General features: G+C 38.7%; 1 protein-coding gene across 2 annotated transcripts in view; it reads left to right on the top strand.

Moving 5' to 3' along the window:
• PLGRKT (plasminogen receptor with a C-terminal lysine) overlaps positions 1-24,650 on the top strand; it is a 30,418-nt gene that overhangs the window by 1,873 nt on the left and 3,895 nt on the right. For both annotated transcript variants that reach the window (XM_035567662.2, XM_035567663.2), the window contains exons 3-4: positions 20,720-20,850; positions 21,888-21,997. In XM_035567662.2, the coding sequence (XP_035423555.1) occupies positions 20,720-20,850; positions 21,888-21,997 (241 nt within the window). The remainder of the gene's footprint in view (positions 1-20,719; positions 20,851-21,887; positions 21,998-24,650) is intronic.

Genomic DNA, 24,650 nt, shown 5'->3' with positions numbered 1-24,650 from the left:
AAATCTTTGCAAGTCGCTCTTTAGGAATTCTCTCTGTGCAGCACTTCATCTTTTTGAAAATACCATTAGGCAACGTAGTAGGTTTCTTTCTAACAGCACGAATGCCTGAACACATCATCCATGTTAGAAAACCTGCACCTATTACAAATGCATGAAATGGTCAGTTATGTCAGGCGCAAATGATGCAGTGGGCTCAAGGGGAGAACTAAATGTTGTGTCAAAAGGGATGGAAAAAAGTAGTTCTGCTCTGAGCTTAGGCAGGAAGAAGAGAAGACTGCCATTTGTCTTTTGCATATGTGAGTACAGTGTGAGTAAAACCTGTGGTCTCTCTGGAGTCCAGTGTTAGACAAACTACTTTCAGGCTGTGTGTAGAAAAGAGTATATCCTGATATATTTACTTTTAGACAGAAATTGTAGCTAGGAATTCACAGAGAAGTTAAGTCGTGTTAGGACCAGCATGAAATAGGTTACCTTAGAACATTAGATATTTTCTCATGTATTTGGATTTGAATGCTGTCAGTTCTCCCATCTTCCTCTGAAAACCTGCGTGTTTCTTAATAAAATAGAAGCTTTCATTTCAAGGAATATGATGCGTTTGCTATGAGAGGTTCAAAAATACTTGTTTGTTTTAAACGTCAAACTGTCCAAAAGCAAGATGTGGGGTCAGAACCTCTTGGAGCTTTTTAGTTTCTGAATGTACTTTGGAGAGCCCTGTGATTACAGTGTTGGGGGGAAGGGACACTATTCTTACTCAAAGACAGTTGGGGTGGATCAGGAAGTTATCAAAAACTCACAGAATGCCCTACATAATAACAGTGATGGTGTGTCATTGCTCAGGAATGAACTATTCAAGTCATTGGGTTGACGTGGAGAAAAAAACACAGCTGGTGCTGGTGAAACAGAATCTGCAAAGGCTTCTTGTATATGTGTTCCTTGCATGTCATCAGAGTCATAAAATTCCTGTAAATTTTTTGGAATGGGAATTCTGTGCTGTGAATCTCCATGAAGGAACAATTGGATTAAAAAAAAAAAAAAGCATATGCTCTCTTCCAAATGGAGAGACGAAAAAAAAAAGCTGCTTAGTCATTGATACAGGAAGGTGAGTAACATGATAGAAGTTGACAAAGAACTCTCCAAATCACAAGCCTTAGTGCATCCTAAATCTGGTCAATTTTTAGAGTCAGTCTGGTGTGCTGAACACCCAAAACAGCTTGACTACATTCAAGTAGAGAATGTTGAAATGTATCATAAAGTCATGTGCACATTTCTCCCTTATACACGTTTTGGGGTAACTCTGCAAAAATAAGTGATTGTGGCCTTGTAAATTTTATCGTATGCTTTCGGGGAAAAAAAAATAAAAACCAGACTGTCAGGTTGCCTTGATGTTGAAGGACTTGCCAGTTGTTTGTATTGTGTCTTGGTGTGGCTCCAGGAAGAAATACCAGTCTGTATCAAGAGAAAACTGTTTGTGATAGAAGTTTGTTGAGACTTCATTTTTATCATAAGCCTGTTCCTTAAAGTGTAACTTGCAAAATTCTCTCTAAACACCTAATATATCAGATCTACAGCTCAAGCCTATCACATGGCCTTGCTAAATGCTTTTAACGTGGTTGAGTGCATAAGAGGAGGTTCCAAATCTCAGGGCATGTACATTGGAGTATTTATTGTCATGAGCTTGGTGAGTGCTCTTAACACAAAATGAGGTACATTCTTTATTTCTTTCTTTGAAGAACTATGTTCTGTACTTCCTGTTCTATTAGATATTTGTCCTGTGCCATTTTTTGACAACAAAAATGTATACCCTCAAAAAGTAATTGAAATAGCTAGTTAAATTATAAAGCTATTTTCACATGTACAAAGCAACCACAGAAAAAAGACATTTTGAAACTGACAGCTAGGAGTGCGGCAGTATTTGTGGTTGATTATACATTCCTCAGCACAGGTTGGAACACTTTAAATATGACTTTTTTTATTTGGTGTTTGTAGACAGTGACATTCCTTAACTATCAAATTGGTTTTGAAATAGGAAACTCTCTGAATTCACATGCTTTGCTGAAGCTTGCTAAAGACTTAGTTGTGATAAGACCAGCTTAAGTATGATTAGTGCATAATCTAAGTACATTGTCTTCAAACAATTTTTAAAAAGTATAAGAAAACTTGTACACTATATAGTGATATTTAGAGTGATATGAAGCAAAACGATGGTAGAAGGTTGTGGCACAGTACATATGAAAATTTTAAACTGAATCTCTTACTGTTAATGAACTTGATTCCTAGACTGTGCAGAGCAAAGCTTACTAAATTTATTTTGCACTATAGAGAAATATTTTTATGTTGATTTGTGAAAGACATTTTAAATGTATATTAAAAGCTCTTCATTCAGGGTATACCTTAAGCTCTCCTGTGAATTTTTTGTTAAACTTTCCCATGCACAGAGGAATCCAAAAGGCTTTCTTTCGTTTTGAATGAAACCCCATCAACTCAATATTATGCCACTCCTTCTCTGTGTCACCCACACACCCACCCAGATTTAGCTTTTAGTTTATGCCCTTCTGGGGGCATATGTGTAAGTTGGAGGTAGGAACCACCTACAAAAGCAGAATTCTAGGCATGTAGGGATGGTCTAACTCATCTAAAGTTGATGCTTTTGAGGGATATCAAAGGGTAATAAGAGGAGCTTCTACCACTACTTTTGCAGTAAAATGCCGAGGAAGGAAGGTGTGGGCACATTGAATGTGACAGGCAGATTAGTTGCAGCAGACACAAATAAGGCTGAGGTGCTTTGTTGTTGTGGTCTTGCAGGCCTTGTTGTTGAACAAGGCCCGTTCAGCTTCTGCAGTTCATGACAAGAGTTCAAGGAGGAAAGGAAGTATCAGCAGTAGGTGAGAATGGAGACAGGGAATGCTTACTCAGTACACAAAAGTCCATGGGACCTGACAGACTGCACCCAAAGGTGCTGTGCAAGCTGACCAATGTCACAGAAAGATTGCTTTCTATAGTCTTTGAAAGGTCATGGAGATCAGAAGAGGTCCCTGGTTACTAGCTAAAGTAAACCCTCACTTTCAAAGGAGGCTGAAGGGTGATCTGGGAACTGCAGGTCAGATGGCCTTCTTTGGTGTCATGGGAAATCATGGAGCAGCTTGTCTTGGAATAGGGATCGGTACACAAGGAGAAGGTAATGACTGGGAATAATCAGCGTGGATTTACTGACAAGGGTATATTATACCTGGCTAGCTCGACTGCCTTTTGTGATAAAATCACTCAAGTTGTGGAGGGTAGGAGAGCAGCATCATTTACCTTGGCTTTAGCAAGGCTTTCAGCACTATCTCCCACAGTATCCAAGTCCCAACCTTTCAGTCTTACAGCAACATCTGTAAAAAGTAATTGCTGGATGGTAGGTTAGGAGGATTTTAATTAGTGAACTGTAGTCTACCTGGCGGCTGGTAACAAGTTAGGTACTGACAGGGTCTGTCCTGGGACCTGACTAACATTTCTGTCAGTGCCGTGGAGGAGATGATGTACACTCAAGGGCACGGTTGATATTCAGAAAAACATGGACGGTTGGGAGGAAAGGGCTGACAGGATCCTGATGAAATTTTGTGAGGACAAATGCGGAGTCCTGTCCCTGGCCAGGCAACAATATAAGCTGGGTGCTAATGGGAGCAGCTCTGTGGAGAAGGCCAAGGGAACCCTGGAAGACAGAGACCAGAGCATAAGCCTGCAGTCTGCTTTGGCAGCAGGGAGAATCAAAAGGGGCAGCAATGAGGGCTTGATACAAATAGTAGTGTAGCCAGAAAGTTGGGGGGAAACAAAATGGCTGTCAGCTTCTATTCAGTACTTTGTTAAATGCATTTAAATACTGAGTCCAGTTTTTGTCTTTTCCACACTTCCCCCTAGGAAAAACATAGCTGACAAGGAGAACGCTCAGCACAGGACCATCAGGGTGGCCCAGGGCTGGAGCACTTCTTGAGAGGTGGTCCAGTGAGCTGGACTGATTTGATCAGTAGGAGGGTTGATTTCTGGTGTACAGGATCTAGCAACAGCCCCACCAGTAACTTTTAGGAGGCTATCAAGAAAACAGAGCCAGGCTGTTCACAGTGGTGTGCACAGTGGCTGTTCAAAGGAGGGTGAGAGACAGTGGACATAAATTGAAACAAGGCTGGGGAGACTATGAATGTAAGGAGAAACCTTTTTCCCCACATGGACAGCCCAGCAGTGGAGCAGAAGCCGAGAGAAGCTGTGCCACCTGCATCATTGGAGGTTTTCAAAGACCCCCCTGAATAATGCCCTCAGCAGCCTGGTCTGATCATACAGCTAATACTGTTCTGAGCAGAACCTGCTGAGGTTTCTTCTGACTTGAGTTACTCTGATGCTCTGGCCACTGTTGAAGTAGGCTCAGGCTGTAGCCCACTGTATTTTGTGGATCCTGTGAGGAAGTATTTCCTCATGTCTGCTTCTTGCCAGACTGAAAATTGATGTCTGTTCTCCTCTTGAGTACCACGTGCATGGTTCAGCAGTCTGTTGAAATGAGCTCTGACTGGCCTAACTTTTAACAGTACATTAGATAGACTTCCAGGTATATGTGATACTGATACAGAGATAGCATTGTAAGAAAAGGAATTCAGAATTAAAGCTTCAGCATGCCCTGCATGCCAGGTTGCCCACCCAGCAAAAACTAAGCAAAAATCTAGTTTCTGTGGGAATCATTTTCTTGAAAAAGAATTGTACAACCTCCTTATATTTTGAAATACAATTGTTTTAATTCTAAAATATAAATTACAACAATTATAAAAGTTTAAAATAGAAAGTGATATTACAAAATTTGAAAATAAAAACATAATTAATGGGACCTGTATAATATATATTGCTATATTAACAGGTAACTTTCCCAGCACTGCTCTGTATTATGTATCCAGCTGTAGCACATATATTAATTTGTCAAAATTGGCAATTGCAGTAAAAAGCTATAACCATTATTTAAATACAATTTACTATAAACGTTTTGTTTTAATGTTCCAGCAGGTTGGCTCTGGCAGTCTTTCAGGGGCAGATCAGCCTGATAAGCGTGGAAGACTGGAGGGCTTGAAAAATCTAAGTTTTAGAAGAAAGTAATAAAGGGGAAAGGAAAAATCTCTGAAGGTGCTGGAAAGAGGAGACTAGGTAGTGCTTAGGGCTTATCAATGTTTCTGTAACTTACATTTTGTTTGTTTGTATTGGGGGGGGAGCAGTTCAAAGTGATTTGGAGTTTTCTTTGGTTCAGTTTTGTTGTTTTTCTTTTCTAGCAAGAGAATTCCTTATCAGACAAAAGGATATAGTTTTCTCTGTGGGAAAGCTTAATTGCATTCAGGAGTCAGAGATAATCCTCCAAATTAATCTTTGATGGGAGCCACATAACCTTTGAGATAATAAACAGGCTAGGGAAATAATATACTTCTGACAAATCTTGTATTTACCCATAATAAAAATGTTTGATTATAACCTCCTGTCTGCAATATGAATCTCTGGATAGTCTCACCCCCTTCTTCTGCCATCCCTTCTCCCTATTTTATTATGTCAGATTGTAAAGTGCATTCTTCTCCCCAGGTAATCTTGGATAGCCAGGAAACAGCCACAGATCTGCTTTCATAGTAGTTAGTTTTGGGAAGTTATAGTTATTAAACTTTTTCCCTGTATGTTGCCTGTGTAGGCATGGAAAATATTCTATACTTCGTGGAGGAAAAAAGTGCCAATATCAAGTAAAGCTGGAAACGTGGGGGGTAGATAATCCAGTTCTGACAATGCAGTGACAACGTATTTTTTGAAAAACAAAAGAGAGGCTGATACGGTCTTTCAAAAATCTTTTCCACATTTTGGGGTCCTGAACAACATAAGTTCATTTAAAGCCTTTGGAAGACTACAGTATTCTGTTCTAATCCTATTGTAATGTAGGCCAGCCAGTGTTACTGAAGCTCTCCTGCAGTTCTGTATTTAATCTGATATATTGATGTTCTTTTTATTTTTTTTCCATGCTATATATTAACAGCTCCTTTGAAGTTTTGGAAGTATTGCAAAGTTAAACAGGGAAATAGTGACATTAAAAACAACTTAAACCATTTTTTCTAGTTATTAAAATTGTTAACTAGCTGGGCAGATAATTTAAAGCACTATTAGGTAAACGCATCCTCTAATGCAACGATGCATATTCTGAATTTTTAAAGATGAAAAAAAAATGTAGTAGGTAGTTCTGTAACTGAACTGTTCTTCTGGACATAACTCAGAAGTGTAAAAAACATACCAGACTCTTGCCAGTTCTGTACCTACAGAAATAACGTAGTTCATTGAGTTATAGATCACAAGATACTTGCTTCTGAAAAAGACTCTCAGATGTCCTTCAGTTCTTGCCTATAGAGAGAGATGTGTGCGCTGTACACTGAATGCGTGAGCTATGGCACATACATAGCTTGAAGTGAAAATCCTGCTGGTTGCTTTCTGTGTGTGTAAACAGCTATGATGCTGTTAGTCTCATAAAAATACACTTTGGGACATTATTTCACTATAGCATGAATGTGTAAATGTTAATTTCATTAGATTGTGGTCTGATATTCCAAAAGAAACACGGCAACAATATTTGTATGTGGAAAAACTGACAACAAATCAGCAGAAGCATAGAAACATGTAACTTTATATCACATATTTTCTTCACTCTAAGCTGTCAGCACTTGGCTGGAGGTAAAAGACAATGCGACTCCATTACTTTCCAGCCATGGTTGTGTTTTCTTAAGAAATTTGCATTGAGTGGCAATAAATGAAAGGAATGAGACAGTTTTCTCAACAGTTCATGTTCAACATTTCATCCTTAAATAGGAAATGAAAGTATACCCATACCCTATATAGGACGCTTCTTAACAGACCATGTCTTAAGACCAAATGACATTGCATTTTTTATGAATTAAAGTAGTATTAATAGCAAAATAAATAAATAGATAAAGTCAGGCCTATTATAAGAAGTGATGGAAGAGGACCAGAGTATTTGAATTTATATCCAGACACCCAGCAGTTTCTCAAAATAAAATCGGGCCATCATTCAGTGAAATACTCATTGCATAAAATTGTAGATTGGAGGATTGGTTTAGAATTCAGGTTGTCATGATGAACTGCAAAATGCCTGAAATAATAGGAAATGGAATAGAATGAATGCTAGTCTGGAGCATTACATCCAGGAAGGAAAAGTTAAATAAATGAATCAGGTATAAGTGATTAGACTCCGGGAGCTTAAATAAAGAGCTGTATATTATATACTGTATAATATACTGATATATAAATATATATATAAACTGAGTCAACAACACAAATTTTCAGAAAAAGCAAATGTCATTGTGGATTTATTAACCAGGAGTTAAAATTACTAAGTTTTCACGGCTGATGACTTTGCTGGGAAAAAAAGATTTTAATGCTTCTTTTAATAAGCAGACAAGCTGTGAAAAGTTCAGAGGATGGTGGTAGAAATATGAAAGGCATTAGAACCTATGGGGAAATTTTGGAAAAATTATATTTGGATGATGCTATAAACACGTCTGTTATGTATTTAAAGCATGTATGTGGTGGTGTTTTTATTTTAACCCCTCCCATATTCAAATGTGTCCTTCTAGAGACCTTATTTCCATCCATTTACTTTTCAAGAAGCAGAAGTTTCAGTGGTAAAGTTCGTGACAATATATAGTGAAAGAGGCACCTTTTTTAAACATTTGTTCAAGTGAAATGAGATTGTTTGGATTACTTGTTCAGCATAGATAAATACAAGCAGCGTTTGTATCTGTGTATTTATGAATCACAGAATGACCGAGGTTGGAAGTGACCTCTGAAGATCATCCAGTCCAACCCCCTTGCTGAGCAGGACCACCTAGAGCACATTGCACAGGAGGGCATCCAGGCAGGTTTTGAATATCTCCAGAGAAGGAGACTCCACAGCCTCTCTGGGCAACCTGTTCCAGTGCTCTGTCACCCTCATGGTAAAGAAACGCCCTCTCATATTCAGCCAGAACCTCCTGTGCTTCAGTTTGTGCCCATTGCCTCTCATCCTCTCGCTGTGCGCAACTGAAAAGAGATTGGCTCCATCCTCTTGATACCCTCCCCTCATAAATTTGTACACAATGATGAGGTCTCCCCTCAGTCTTCTTTTTTCCAGGCTAAACAGGCCCAGCTCTCTCAGCCTGTCCTTATGCAACAGGTGCTCCAGTCTTCTAGTCATCTTCATAGCCCTCCTCTGGACTCCAGTAGCTCCGTGTCCCTCTTGCAGTGGGGAGCCCAGAACTGGACACAGCACTCCACGTGAGGCCTCACCAGGGCAGAGTAGAGGAGGAGGATCACCTCCCTTGACCTGCTGGCAACACTCTTCCACTCTGTACCCCAAGATCCCATTGGCCTTCTTGGCCACAAGGGCACGGTGCTGGCTCATGGTCAGCCTGCTGTCCACCAGGACTCCCAGGTCCCTCTCTGCAGAGCTGCCCTCCAGCAGGTCAGCCCCCAGCCTGTACTGGTGCTTGGGGTTATTTCTCCCTAGGTGCAGGACCCTGCACTTGCCCTTGTTGAACTTCATGAGGTTCCTCTCGGCCCAACCCACCAGCCTGTTGAGGTCCATGAAAATGAAAGTTTTTAGATTTATATATGTGCACCTTTCTTAAATCACTGCTTTTGTGAGATTTGAATTGAATAATGGAATATACTGTTCTTAAGGTATATAAATATATAACTTTTTTCTCAACTTCCTTTACTAGTGCAGATACTGAGCATTTTGTGAGGGAGAGATGAGCAAGTCCTGACTTATTTACCAGGCAGCTCAGTGATCTCTCCTGTTTTCCCTCTGCTCAGGTAGTTTTAAACTGGGAAGGAATTTGTATTTGAGGTGTAGGTCTTAATATGCACGATTTTTATTTCAGTTCAATACAAAATGCATTAAGAATCTAAAGAACCTGTTACAATATACATCATTAGAAGTTTTAGGACAAACTAGACATTGGGTCCCATTCTGTTTTAGTCATTCTTGTTATGCAAAAGTGCAAAATATTAAATAAAACACCAGAGGAAAAGAAAAAAAACAACTGTGGAAAGGAGAAGACATTAATGTCTGTCCTTTATGTGGTAGACTAAGAGTTTTTCAACTTAGGTAAAATGAATTGACCTAATAAGCCTATTGTTTTATTCTTGGTAGGGACCTGTATGTTACACATGTTCTTAGCCTAGGACAAACTTAAAGTTTACTCCTATCATATCTGAGCAATGAGCTAAAAGTATGAATGCAAAAGAGGAGTATCAGAAGGGGCAGGGGGAACTGCTGTCTGTTTTTATTTGAAGGTGAAGTATAGTGTTGTGTTCTTTTTTTCTTAATAAATTCAATTAACCTGTTAGTCAACATACTGTGGATGGTTTATCAGCTGATCATAAAATAAGGTGGCTTTCAAAAGGCACACATCTTAAGGAAATCTTAATGGCTCAGGAGCGGTCTGTTCCCACGTTCCCAAAGATGAGCCGGCGCGGAACTAGACTGGCCTGGCTGAACAGAGAGTTGTGGCTCGAGCTTAGGAGAAAAAGGAGGGTTTATAATCTTTGGAAAAGAGGGCGGGCTACTCAACAGGACTATAAGGCTGTTGCGAGGCTGTGCAGGGATAAAATTAGAAAGGCCAAAGCTCATCTGGAGCTCAATCTGGCTACTGCCGTTAAAGATAACAAAAAACGTTTTTACAAATACATCAACACAAAAAGGAGGACTAAGGAGAATCTCCATCCTTTACTGGATGCGGGGGAAAACTTAGTTACAAAAGATGAGGAAAAGGCTGAGGTGCTCAATGCCTTCTTTGCCTCAGTCTTTAGGGGCAAGACCAGTTGTTCTCTGGATACCCAGTACCCTGAGCTGGTGGAAGGGGATGGGGAACAGGATGTGGCCCTCACTATCCACGAGGAAATGGTTGGCGACCTGCTACAGCACTTGGATGTACACAAGTCGATGGGGCCGGATGGGATCCACCCGAGGGTACTGAGAGAACTGGCGGAGGAGCTGGCCAAGCCGCTTTCCATCATTTATTGGCAGTCCTGGCTATCAGGAGAGGTCCCAGTCGACTGGCGGCTAGCAAATGTGACGCCCATCTACAAGAAGGGCCGGAGGGTAGACCCGGGGAACTATAGGCCTGTTAGTTTGACCTCAGTGCCAGGGAAGCTCATGGAGCAGATTATCTTGAATGTCATCACGTGGCACTTGCAGGGCAACCAGGCGATCAGGCCCAGTCAGCATGGGCTTATGAAAGGCAGGTCCTGCTTGACGAACCTGATCTCCTTCTATGACAAAGTGACACGCTTAGTGGATGTCAGAAAGACTGTGGATGTGATCTACCTTGACTTCAGTAAGGCTTTTGACATCGTTTCCCACAACATTCTCCTCAAGAAACTGGCTGCTCGTGGCTTGGACTGGCGTACGCTTCATTAGGTTAAAAACTGGCTGCATAGCCTGGCCCAAAGAGTTGTGGTGAATGGAGTCAAATCCAGTTGGAGGCCGGTTACTAGTGGAGTCCCCCAGGGCTCTGTGCTGGGACCAGTCCTCTTTAATATCTTTATCGATGACCTGGATGAGGGGATCGAGTGCACCCTCAGTAAGTTTGCAGATGACACCAAGTTAGGTGTGTGTGTTGATCTGCTCGAGGGTAGGAAGGCTCTGCAGGAGGATCTGGATAGGCTGGACCGATGGGCTGAGGTCAACTGTATGAAGTTCAACAAGGCCAAGTGCCGGGTCCTGCATCTGGGGCGCAACAACCCCAAGTAGCGCTACAGGCTGGGAGATGAGTGGTTGGAAAGCTGCCTGGCAGAGAAAAACCTGGGAGTACTGGTTGATAGTCGGCTGAATATGAGGCAGCAGTGTGCTCAGGTGGCCAAGAAGGCCAACAGCATCCTGGCTTGTATAAGAAGCAGTGTGGCCAGCAGGGCTAGGGAAGTGATTGTCCCCCTGTACTCGGCTCTGGCGAGGCCGCACCTTGAGTACTGTGTTCAGTTTTGGGCCCCTCGCTACAAGGACATGGGGGTGCTCGAGAGAGTCCAGAGAAGGGTGACAAGGCTGGTGTGGGGTCTTGAGAACAAGTCTTACGAGGAGCGGCTGAGGGAGCTGGGGTTATTTAGCCTGGAGAAGAGGAGGCTCAGGGGAGACCTCATCGCTCTCTATAGGTACCTTAAAGGAGGCTGTAGAGAGGTGGGGATTAGTCTGTTCTCCCACGTGCCTGGTGACAGGATGAGGGGGAATGGGCGAAAGTTGCGCCAGGGGAGGTTTAGGTTGGATATTAGGAAGAACTTCTTTACTGAAAGGGTTGTTAGGCATTGGAATGGACTGCCCAGGGAAGTGGTTGTCGCCATCCCTGGAGGTCTTTAAAAGACGTTTAGATGTAGTCCTTAGTGATATGGTTTACTGGAGGTCTTGTTAGTGTTAGGACAGAGGTTGGACTAGATGATTTTGGAGGTCTCTTCCAACCTAGACGATTCTGTGATTCTGTGACATGTAACTATGTTTCGGCTCTTAGCAGGAATTAAAATAGCTAATAATGGAATGGTTTGGGTTGGAGGGGACCCTTAAATATCATATAGTCCAACCCCCTGTGTTAAAATGCTGTCAAGTTTCTGAACAATAAAACTCCTTATGCTTTATCACTTTCATTAATCAAAAAAAGGAAGAGAACTGAGATGTGCTTCTGCATAGGTGTCTTTATATAGACTCCTTCCTGTGACTAATGCAACTTTGTGTGATGATGTTCTTTCTATCTGCAGATTTGCCAATTTATCTTTGTTAGTTAAAAATGACCTATCACGGTGATGATACCTGAAAAATTTATTTTTTCTTAATGTTTTAGATACGGAGTAATTTTCTGCCATTTTTTTTAGTTCCTTAGCCTTTATCCTCTCTAAAGTTTTCTCTGAGAATTGGTCTAAAGGATTATTATCTTTTTAAGTTCTATTACAATAAAAACAATTGTTCCCTTTCTTCCCTGCGAAGTAAAATGTAAGCAAACTTTCCCTTTCCTGACTACTACCATCCTTTTCCCTTTGGGGCGGTAAGTAGCTACATTTGTTTTCTATTGACAAGATACTAGTAGCATTTATGGCATTTCTAATGCATTTGTCTTGAAGCATTAGAAAAATTGTTTTGCCCTCTAGGTGATCTGGGCTTAATTCAGGAAATAAATGTTCTCTGGTAACAATTCTATATCCTTATTAGTTTGCGTGCATCAAATGGAACAGAACAAGATGAATGATATCTGTGTTGAGGAAGATTAGAGCAATCTGTCTCACAAGAAAAAAAAAGCCATTTTGTTTGGAATTAGCTGCAGTGATCAGGCAGAGTATACAATACTCTCAAAAAAATAAATGCAGTGTTTTACAAAGAGCAAATTTTAATTGATATTTCTAACACGCAAGCAGTACCAGCAAAAGATGCAGAACAGACCGATTGTTCCACCAGTAATGAGACAAGTGTTAAGTTCGTCTCTTCAGTGGAATCAGTCTTGCCAGTCTTTTCTCTGAAGAATATCTGTGACTAGTACATCTCATTATGAATGCAGCTTATAATTTGTCTTGCTCAGAGGTGCACCTTCATCCAACCCTTACACATGTAAGGCTTAGGTCATGGGGGGGATTTACCTCATTTCAAAGGAAAAACGCCTTCTGAAGGCGCTTCCTTTAGCGGTATGAGTTTTCTGAAGTTCCTTCCTTGTTAATAGAGCAAAGCTACCATTTCAGTCTTCAGTTACATCCACTGAAGTCAAATCTGGCCATTTGCTTATTTTTCTATGAAAAAGTATTTCGTGAATGCTAAGTTTAAAAAAAGGGGGGGGGGAGCTCTATCAAGCAGAACTTGTTAAGAGCTCAGGATGTAAAATGGATAAATAAGGAGATCTTACATCTATTTTAATTCTGTAACAAAGTGCTGTAAAGAGAGCAACAGTGAGTGATTTTGCAAGAATCTGAAATGGATAGGAAGAAACATCATGTTTGCAGATTTTGTTGGTATTGTAACAGCCTTTCATACAGCAGTATCATTTTGCAGCCATTTCTTCTGGTGTTCATTTTTGATTCAATGCCAAGTCTCCATTTCTTTAAAAACTACAACAATGAAACAAGCTATAAGAGGCCACAATGACCATACTTAGAGAAATTACTGAGGAATGGATATAATAAATGGACTAGTTCCTACTTATTCAGCTATTAGTCAGATTTTTGAATTACTTGTAATGTTGACTGTCTTACACTGCTTTATCTATATTGCTATTTCAAGCTCTCTTTTAACATAACTGTCTATCCAAAGACTTTGGGTTGTCTTTACAGCCCATGTATAAAACTCCTGAGATTTTTAAACACTGATACGGTGTCCAAAAACTTAGCTTACTCTGCAGATATAAGATTCTTCAGTGCAGGTAGAAGACACCCTTCTACACTCACTGTGTGTTCTTTGCTCTAATGCCAAGAAGCAGAAGCACAGAAATGCTAGGCTACTACCAAGAAACCTTACTTTTGTATAGCAGCCCATAGACTGGAGCATCTCCTTTGTACAGCCTAAAACTTCAGATGGATTTACATGCTTCTTATGTTATTCTTTTTAAAAGGCATATAATTCCGTTAAATTATTGACAATAACAGGAGCATATGGGGTATTTTTTCAGTGCAGGTTACATTCTGGCATCTGACTGATGTTTTGAGACCCCTTTTTGCTTGTAAATATTTTATGATGTCTTAGCAATTGGAAGTTTTAAAAATTGAGTTTGCTTTTTAGAGAGTTTAATTTCTTGCAGTGCTAATAATTTTAATTGCTCTGCGTACTATAAGTGAAATATATTTATAGGCAGGCTTCGAAGCTGCAGAATAAAACATTTAAGTCTGATTTATTTTAACTGTTTGATCTGGAGGCCTATTTCCTGATACTTCTATGTGCATGTTGGTCATAGAACTGAGCAAATGCTGTGTAATTATTACAAGTTATTATCTCTGTATTGCACTCTAGTGATTTACTACGTAGGTGTAAATATAGGTATCACTATTCTATTTTCAATTTATTTTTGCTAAACAGCTATTTGTAGCAGCTCCTATTTTTGCACATTGATTAGGTAGGATGACACCCAGGACGAGTCACATAAGCCTTAATCTTTAGTCTGCCTAAGAAATGAGTAGTGCATTTCTACTGTAAGGTGTTTATGCAGTTATTTAGCTAAACTACGTGTAGACCAACTTTTCTATATGCTTTGTAAGCGGTTTGTAGGTTTTTGTATGTGACCATCATATTTTTGAAAATTTATATCTCTTTTTCACCTTGCCCCTGAGTACTCAGAAATTAGAAGTCAGAAGTTGTTTAAAGAATGCTTTCAGACTCTCTGACCATGGAAAAGCTGTCAGTGGAAATAACCTTCTGTTATAGCCACAGTAGCCGTGGTCCCTACACCTCTAACAGATGTGCAAGGGATTAGGCTGCGACAGAGCTGTAAGTTCTTTTAAAACGACTGTAAGGATACTGCAGTTTCTTAATGTTTCTCTTTTGTTAAATTTGTATTGTGAGTTGTAGAACTTAAGTGGAGATGTGTGTGTATATTTACCTGGCTGATAATTCCTTCTAAGGTAGATTAATTACTTTCCTGTCTGAATATCTGTATACAGGACTGTCAGCATAATTGTGTCTTAAAGATGGTGACATGAAATGCAGTTCCCTAAGTAGTTCAGCTGCCTTGGGCTGCTCTCAAGCTGAGTCTTTGCTCTGCTCGCTCTTCTGGAGGGGTTGGAGAGAAGGGCATATCCACCAGGAGAGCCATTAAATGGATTGCGTAATGGAGGCTTTATCAAGGGGTGGTTACTATGTCTTTCTCTCTCCAGATACATCAAGCAAGTGGTATTTAATGCACCTGGACAGCCAGGAGGGAGCATTTTGCACTGTCTGTGGCTTCCACTGTTGAACCTTTGTACACCACCTTGCATCCTATTTGTTTTGCTTTTGCACATCATCCTAATACAGGACCAAAGTAGTATTTATTCCTTCCTACAGCATGTGAACATGAAACTGAAAGGCAGAAAGAAAGAGAGAAAATAAGCAGTCTAAAGCATCAGAAATTTCCAATCTTACCTACCAGTGATGATGTAGCTTGCAATCCGAAGAGGGATGTTTATTTTCTTTTTTTTTTTTTTTTTTTACAAGTTGTCAAAGTAGATTAAATTATTTCAGATGAGAATTTTCTCCCACTAGATTTTAATCAATGAAATGATGGCATAAATGCTCTTTTCTATGGTTTGACATCATGGTGTGAAGAATAATCAATAGAAACGATAAGGCTGGCTACCACTGACTAGTGTATTAGAATTATCAGTTTCACAGTAACTGACCTTTTCCCTCTCCGCCTCACTTCTCTTTATCTGTCATGTTTCATTTTGTCAGATTGATTTCCTTTTACTATAACAGTTGGTATGTGTCAGACTTCAAATGCTAATCAGCTCTTACAATGTCTTACACAGTGTTGAGAAACTACTAACTGTATTTTTTTTAAACAGGAAAGTTAATTCTAATTTGGTCCTCCTGAGAGTGTTATAAAATATAAAATGTCACTTGCTACTAGAACCCATTTTATTTTGAAATACTGAACTTGATTTTTAAAATGATACCATCAATATTTGTTACCAATAAAGAAGTTGGTACTTTGATTTAAGAAAACCTGTTTGCTATGGATTTAAACTCACAAAAAAGTGTCACTTTTTTTTAAATTATGATACTCACTTACTTTCATATGTGTCTTTAAAATGTGGTCCGATTCTTGTAGGACACGATTTCCCGACAGTAACAAAAAAGCATACTTGGGTGTGTACCCATGCATCCACATCACAGCTTTAGCTCTCTTGTGCCATGCGGAGCAACCTGAGTGGGAAGCTTACAGCACCTCCCTTCTTCCCATAGTAAATCTGCACCTGAGTCCCTTTAAGCTGTACTTTTTATACAAGTGCAGTGATGTAAATAGTCCCTATCAAAGGTTTTTGGCTATATCAGTGGGAAGCCTAAGTGTTTAAAGTTAAATATAATTTATACCCTGGGAAATGGCACTCGAACAGTGGAGTGTTGTTCACCTTTGTGTATGAAACACCACTATAGCTTTTTTCCTCAGAAGTCAACTTAATCATGTCAGTGAGATAATGCTAAGTAAGCCATAGCACAACTCCTGTAAGTATGAATAATAAACTTTTTTTTTTTTCCTTCTGATCTTCTGTAATGGGAAAAGAAGTTATCTTAAACTTCATTGCAAAGTCTTAAGGGTGTGGGACCTGGCCTTTGTCATAAAATCTACATGTTAATAGGTCAAAAGTCTTCTCTATCCTTTCACTATGACAGCATGGCTGGCATTTTCAATAGAACACATGTGGAGGAAAATAAGACACAATTATTAAGAAATTAACAGGTGAAAATGGGATATTGATTTGAACTGCAGTCAAACACGATATGGTTTTGTATCTTTCATCTAATTTGGAATCATCTTTTGTGGTGGGCTCCTGAATCTTTCCCTATATAGATCTGCCGTCAAGTCCTGACTTGCTTTAGGTTAAAGTCACAGGATCAGAGAGTGGTTGAGGTTGGAAGGGACCTCTGGAGGTTCAACCCCCTGCTCAAGCAGGGCCAGCTATAGCAGGTTGACCAGGATCCTGAAATTAAGAAATTATTAATGTACTTGTTTTGCCTTATGACCTACCAATAGCTGTTTGCCACTGTAAAGTCAGCCTATCAGGCTATCCAATTCATGCAAAACTGTGGGAGCTTAAGATGTCCAATTAAGCTTGGCGTATTGAATGGGCAAGCACCAAAGTATTATGCCTGAATGTCCTAAAGATTGAAGTACACAGGGACTGCTTGAGTTCCCTTGCAGATGCTTAAATTCTTAAATGAGAGCATCCAAAATTAATTTAAGATGTATTTACACTTTCACCGTCGAACATTGCTAATAGAAATCCGTTTTGTCAGCAGACGGTGGGTTATGCTCTTAGGACATGGTCATCTCTGTGGTGCTCTGCCTCCTATCTGCTTTGTCAGAGTCTGACAGAGGGGCATGCTCTGAATATGTGTTCCTGTGCTTGGAATGTGCCAGCGGCATTGGCCCATGTCATTCAGCAGCGCACTGGCTAGAGCACTTGCCAAACAGAGCTCAGACATTCTCCAAACCAGTTTTCCTGCAATTATTCCAGTAAGTTGTGTGATGAAACTCTGTGTCCTGGGACAACTTTGGCCTTAGTTGTTGCTCAGTTTCCACTTTTCTTTTTACTTAAGTAAAGCTTGAAATCCAGTGAAGCAATTGCAGAATTGCCATGGAACACTAAATCTCTCCATTACTCAGGTTTCCATTACAGTCCTACTGCTACAGTACTACAGCCCTTTGTTTTGGCAGGATAAAACTTTGCCGAGTGACATGACTGATATTGGTGTGGAAGAAATGGGAAGTAAGAATGAAGATTTGTAGAATAAAGGAGGACAGAACAAAGGGTATTTCTGGTGTTTGGGAGATGTATTCCTGGGTTTGGCATAACATTGCACTGATTCAAAAAGATAATAGAGCATCTTTAGTGATATTTGTGTATTTTTATTTGATTTTCTTCATATAACTTTTTACTAAATAACAATCAGTTTAACTACAAGCCTATACAGCAGTACTGTAGAGTACTTACCATCTCCAAAAACATCTTCACACTTTCTTGGTGCAAAATTTTAAGTTTATGTACAATAATAGATCTCATTTAATAAAATTTTCATTGTAACATTGTGCAACTTGAGTAGTAGCAAAAATTAAATTATTAGTTTAGCTAAATGTCACTCGTTGAATAGAATGTCAACTTTTTGCAGCTTTCTGTACATGAAGATTCCTATGAAACATTTTCTTCCTGATTATGCCACATTTTCCTGCATACACATAAAATGCTTGTCTTAACATTCATCAGTCTAAACTTCCCCCCAGAAGCATCCTTTTTAGAGAATTGAATTTAAATACAATATTATGTTCCATAGAGGCAAGATGCTATGTCCACGATGAAGAAGTCTGCTCAGAAGAAAGGAATTACGAGGGTTTTTCTATGAAGTTTTCCTGCTTCTTTTTGGATGGGGGTACCGTGTAGAAAGTTGAAGGCTTTACAAATAGGGAAAAAATATATTCTTCTGGTTAAAAAAGAATATGAAAAATTGTATGAGTATGTTATCTGACTGCTGTTCATAATGTACAAAACAAGTTGTTTTCATTTATACTAAGTTATTTTCATAAATTACTTGTTATTTGTATTAAATATACATGAAAGTAACCTTGGGCTTTTGAAATTTGATAGGACAGGCTCCTGCAGAAAGGTCTTTGTGTGACCTCAGTGTCTGTGACCTGGTAATTATCTTTTTTTAAAGTCTGGGGTTATAAAGGGCTGCTGAGCAGTAACTGAATTATTTTTTTAAAGAGGTCATATTTTAGTTTACTCTTGTAGATTTAAAATTAAAACTTTTATATAAAAATTATTTATATAAAAATTTTTATTCCATGTTTACTTCCCACTACTATCCATGCATAATAAACTGTCGAGTTTTGTTCTCCTGCTCCAGTAAGTTTCCTTTTGTCAAGATCTATATTTCATCAGCATAACCTTGTCCCACTTCCTCCCCATGTATGTCTTCAAATTGTAGCTCATTTACAGTACTGCTGTGTGTTTTGGAAGCGTAAACTCCTCATCTGTGCCAGCAAGCAAACAAAGGGCCCTTAGTACTTTTCACACGTGTGCAAACTACATACATCATCAAATTGAAGGGAAAAATAGAGATCATTACACTGATATTACATGTCATTATTTTATCTTGTCGCATCAACCCTCAGCAATTTACCAGGCTTAGGACATTTGGGTCCACAATGGGGCTAATTAACGGGCAGTGTGCTTGCTTACTTTAGAATTTCCAAGTCTCTCGTGGGTGACAAAATAAAATCTAATTATTTTGATATTTTATTAAGTGGTTTGTCAGCCGCTATGTAATTATTTCTTCTGGAAAAAAAGTGATCTGAAAATTACGGATGTCAGGAAACTAGAGCCTGTTGATGATATTTTTGTACAAACAACAATTGCAATGTAAGTCTTGAGGAAAGAGATGAAACAGTATTGTGAGACTACAGTGAATGTTGTTTTTCCTACTGTGTACAATTATATGTAATTAGATCTGTCCTTTTTTTATTATGCTGTCTAAAAAATTAATTCTACCTATCTAGATACTGAATGACCTTGTAAATAAGATAGCAAGATCAACATAGTCTGAAGAAATAATTAGTAACAATTTAACAGAAAGTGTTCTGTTCAGGCTAAATCAATAGTAATGGAGATGAATAAATGGTGGAAACCTTAAGTAATTACAAATCTTTTAAATTATTCTTGAATTAGAAAGCAGAAGAAAAGAACAGATTTAATTACTTACTTTACAGATGCATGAGAAGTGAACTTTCTGAATTCTCTCTTTCTTCTTTCTTTTCTAGAATACATTTCTTTAGGCAGCTGGTATTCAGTTTCCTGTACCTTGCTGGACTCTTACGCAACTCACTTAGCTAAGCTAGGCATACCAAATCAGGTACTCTGCTTTTTCCCTAAACTGAGTTACAAATATTAACGGGAAGAAGCAGACTTCTTATTGTGTTAACTAACTTATATATTCAAGTTTCAGACTGCTTATTTTCTGCACAATTCCTATTTTTGGCAGCACTCTAAGCAGGAAAAACGATTGTGCTTTTTGGTGTACAGTAGAGAAGAACTTTTAAGAAATACTAAATTTTTAGTATTTATTTAATGGAAATAATAGAATGGCTCAGATTGAAAGGGACCTTGAAGATAATCTGGTTCTAACCCCCCTGCCATGGGCAAGGATGCCAGCTGCTAGATCAGGTTGCCCAGGACCCCGTTTAGCCTGGTCTTGAACACCTCCAGGGATGGGGCATCCACAACCTCTCTGGGCAAATATTGACCAATATATTTAGACAGAACATCTATTTTTTAAAAAATAAATAGTCTATGGGTTTTTTTTATGTTTCTGTACCATGGAAGGTTCTTTGATGTGTTAATATATTGTCCAGATGGTACTTTTTGCATTATTATTTTTTATTTTGGTTCCAGAAGTACCGGAAGTATTTCCTCAGGGACTATTGTGATGTATTCCATTAGCTTTAAAAGGTGTGATATCTTCGCAGTCTTTTTCTGTATTTATAAACTGTGCTGTTTCGCGATATTATCCTGATGATGCATCATTAATGAGAAAAGAAATTCTCAAAGGGGAAAAAATGTCAAGGCTGACCCTAAAGACACATTCTGACAGCTACAAGCAGAAAAAAAATGGAGAGCAGGATGGTACCCTTTGGATCACTGTGGAAATGCAAAGGTCAGAGAACCTTAACCTAGGGAGTGCCAGTGAGACTCAGGGAGCTCACAAAACCTGACACTGGTATTTTGATTTTCTTGACCATGTGAAGGAGCATTAGAAAGACTATACTAAAGCATTTGCTGGTTGACCTTAGTGCTTTCTTGGTGTAAACTCTTCATAGATCCTTCTCAGTCAATACCTATGAATGACTGCAGTAAAAGAACAAAAAGGAAACCTTCTTACTTAACGTTTTGGATTATAGATCAATGAGAGATTGACTAATCTTTAAAATACATGGGTGACTTAATTTCGTTTAACCTCTCTCCTTTCTTTTAGCTGGAAAGGCAACTACTGATGCAGAATCAGATGAGAGAGAGACAAACAGCCATGCAGATTGCTTGGACACGGGAATTTCTTAAATACTTTGGGACATTCTTTGGGCTTGCTGCCATAGGTTTAACAGCGGGGTATGAAGTTTATTTTCTAATAAAAAATGTAAATAGATTACAATTATATTTTTATAGTGCTGGATCTTCCTTTTGCATTTTATCTGCTAGTTATTTTTATCCAGTAACTGCTCAGAGGTTGATGGAATAACTAAGTGACTCTGTTGATTTCTGTCTGCTTCTGAATGTGATTTAGTTATGTCTGTACTACATATTTACATATTATGTCTGTACTACATACTTACATAAAAGCAGAGACCTGTGACCTGACAATAAAATGATATAGCTGAACTACTAAAAATTTGACATAAAAATTGTGTATGTAACAGGAGGGATTTTTGAAAACCATACTATTTTCTTGTCTGAATTGTGGTTTAATGAACTAGTCATTAGGTACAAATACTCCATCAGCCGAATTTTTTTAATGTCAGTGAACAAGTACATATATTCTGAAATATGGTCACTTAAAATTTGAATGAAGAGTGCAGGTTTCTCGTGGGGAGAAAAATACTAGCTGAAAATGTGCATTGCATGTGGAAGAACTTGCCTTATAGTACTCTTATTAGGTAATATGTTCTTCTTGTGCTATGAAGTGATTAGAGGAAATGTAGGAATATTTGTAGTTTTGTGTACATACGACAGATAAAATGCATCTTATGCATTAAGCATTCTCTGTGCACTAGGATGCATTTGGAACAGATTCTAAGGTCTCAATTACAACATGTTGCATGAGGCTGGATGGATATATGCAGTGCAACACTGGTTAGATTATCCCATTTCATGTTAAATGTATTAAAAACTCACTTGAAGCATTTTCTCTAATACCTTTGAGTTGATAGTTGAGCACAGAAGGTCACACAAGGTGACCAGAAGGCAACCAAATTCTTTCAAGGAAATTAAGATGACTTCTTCTTTAATTAAATAGTGTAGAAGGTTATGCAAGTCCTAGACTGTCAAGATCAACCTCAACTAACAGTGCTGGTATGCTGAATGTCCTAAATAATTATGGATTTCCTTCTTAATTTCTTTCCTTTTTTTTTTTTTTTTTTTTTAAACAGAGCAATAAAAAAGAAGAACCCAGGAGTTTTACTGCCAATAGTTCCCTTAAGCTTTATATTTGCCTATCAGTATGATATGGGCTATGGGACACTGTTGCAAAGGATAAAAGGTATGTGTGTGTGAGTCTGTCTGGTTGATACATAGAACCAAACTTAATATTTCAGATAATCTCTTGCCTTTTTAGAATGACTGGGAGAGAACTTGAAATAGATTTTCTCTTTTTCAGACAAAAATCTCACCCTTTTTTTTTTCTTTTTTTTTTCCTTCTGTTACAGTCAGATCCTTTCTCTGTCAAAGTTTTCTACTTTTATAGCCTTTCCCTGCAGTTCAAACTGTGTGCTAATTTCTCTTTTCCTGATTCAAAAAAAAAATAGAAAAAAAATTTGAAGTTCTAAATAATTCTAAAGTTGTAAATACAGCTGAAGTAAGCATTACATATTTGGAAGTAGTGACACATGTAGTGATTTCCTTCCATACTGCATTCAGATGCTGCTGTTCTGGCAGAGGATAGGGATGGTAAGAGCAGATAAAGGGATACAGACAGGAATCATGCCCTTACACCTTCACGATCAAGGGCAGTTATCAGCTGATCATCTTGCCACAGTGCCCTGCTAAGATGGAAAAGAGAAAGGTGAGTCCCAGAAAGTGGGGTCTTGCCTCATGGTTGCCAGTGGTGGACCTGATTAAATGATCAATATTGAGGATTATGGAAAATCTGATAGATGCATTAATGTTCGCTCTGATTCCTAGTGAGCGAGGCATGCTAAGACAGTGTTCACTGTACATGAAGACAACACTGGGCCATGGCGTGTCACCTTCATAAATCATTTTAATTAACTGGATTGACTTTGCATTCTGCTACTGAAACAGACAAAATATTTTTTTTCTGCTCTTGGTCTTAACTTCCAGAGCTAAGAGCTAGGTTTCCTAGCTGTGTGTGTATACTTCATTGAAAATAATGATAGAGTAATTAGAAAAACTAAAATATTTATAGCTGCTGACAGATGCAAATATATTTGGGCAACACAGCAATGTATATCTATGAACATTTTTAAAACCCCACCAAATACATTTCTTATTTTTTTTAATATGAATAGGCAGCTAAGCATTGGGAGAAAAATTGTGTGGCTTATGAAATTAATGTTGAAAAATGAAGTAGTACATGTTCAATGGAGAAGCAAAACTTGGAATTTAGGATTTGTTAATTTTTTTTTGAAGAATGTAATTTTCATCCAAAATCTTATGATAATGCAGGTCCCTTGAAAATAGTATATGATACGTTTAGAGAGTTCATGCAGTCCTCTAAAGGGGTACCCCTCACTACCCTCTAAGATAGGTAATGTGATACCCTGTTCAGGTATCACAGTGGTGGAAAGTCATCATCTTAACTTCAGATCGATTATGGCAACTTCAGTGGTATGCAAGGCATGTGACAAGGATTTTGGAGGAAAGAATAAGAAAAGGTATAGAGCCAAATGGACAAGAAGATAAAATGAAGTTTGCCAAACTGAGTATGTCTTTTCTTGGAAAATCAGTTCTGTTTTCCAAAATAAATGTGGTAGATGTACTATAAACTCATGAAAGCATTTAGTGTGGTATGAAGATTAAGTTAGCATGAAGGACATTGAAATCAGTAGAAAGGTGAGCACTGGGGTAAAGAGGAGATGTCAAAGGTTTGTGCTTAACATGGATCGCTTGGCTTTAGCAGGATTATAACGAAGATCCTCAAGATTTGGTCTGGATCTACTTTTGTTTTGTATTTGAAATTGTGAGTAGTTAATACTAATATAATTTGTGGATGACAAACTTGATTGATTTTGTCAAGAGAAAGCTGTAATACAAGAACTGATGACCTGAAGAACTGAGATAAATTAGAATTCAATTTGATAAGAAGGAGAGCAAGAAGATGGAGACTAATAGGAATTTCTACAATCAGAGCTCACCAGCTGGAAGTAATAAAGAAAGGGTGAAAAACCCCAATGTATTAGGTAATCAGTGAATAATTTTAACCCAGTAGTGTGATGAAAATGTGAGAGGATCAAGCAAAGTCTGGGAACATCAGGCGAGGTTTTCTAGTGTGGAATCACGGAACGGTTTAGGTTGGAAGGCACGCCTGGAGGTCATCTGGTCCAATCCCCACACTGCTTAAGCAGGGCCAGCTAGAACCAGTTGTCTAGGGCCATGTGCAGTTGGCTTTTTGAGTATCTCCAGGGTTGGAGGTTCCACAACTGTAGTACAAATAAAGAATACAGACAGGAAAGTATTGATGCAGAAAAGAGTAATACTTCCTTGGTATTTTCTACATAATTCGGATCATTTCTGTATGAGGAATCTAGAATTAGTGCAGAGTTAAAATTATCAGGGAATGACAAGCTGCCTTGTGAGAGAATTCAAAGTCTGCTTAGCGCTGTAAAAAGACAACAGAGATTTGGGGCTACAGGCCCTACTTACAGGGTAGGATAGAATAAAGTAAGGGAGGGAAGTTAATTAAACTAATGACTAATATCAGCAGCAGAATAAAAGGGAATGAGCTAGCTTGAATGAATCTAAGCTGAAAATCAGAAAAAGGTTCATAATTACGTAGAAATCTGGTTCATGAGTTTATTTTTATTTCAAGATAAAAATTAAGTAGCTGAAGAGAAGGCCTTATGACACAATTGACCTACAGCCACAATGCTTGTTCTTATTACTCAGCTGATACCTGTGCTCATGCCCAGGCTCCTTTCTCAGCCGCTTCTCTACTTGCCCGTGTGTTCTGTTGG

Source organism: Cygnus atratus, chromosome Z (genome assembly GCF_013377495.2).
Source record: "Cygnus atratus isolate AKBS03 ecotype Queensland, Australia chromosome Z, CAtr_DNAZoo_HiC_assembly, whole genome shotgun sequence".
Lineage (NCBI taxonomy): Eukaryota > Metazoa > Chordata > Aves > Anseriformes > Anatidae > Cygnus > Cygnus atratus.
This window is presented reverse-complemented; position numbering and strand designations above follow the sequence as displayed.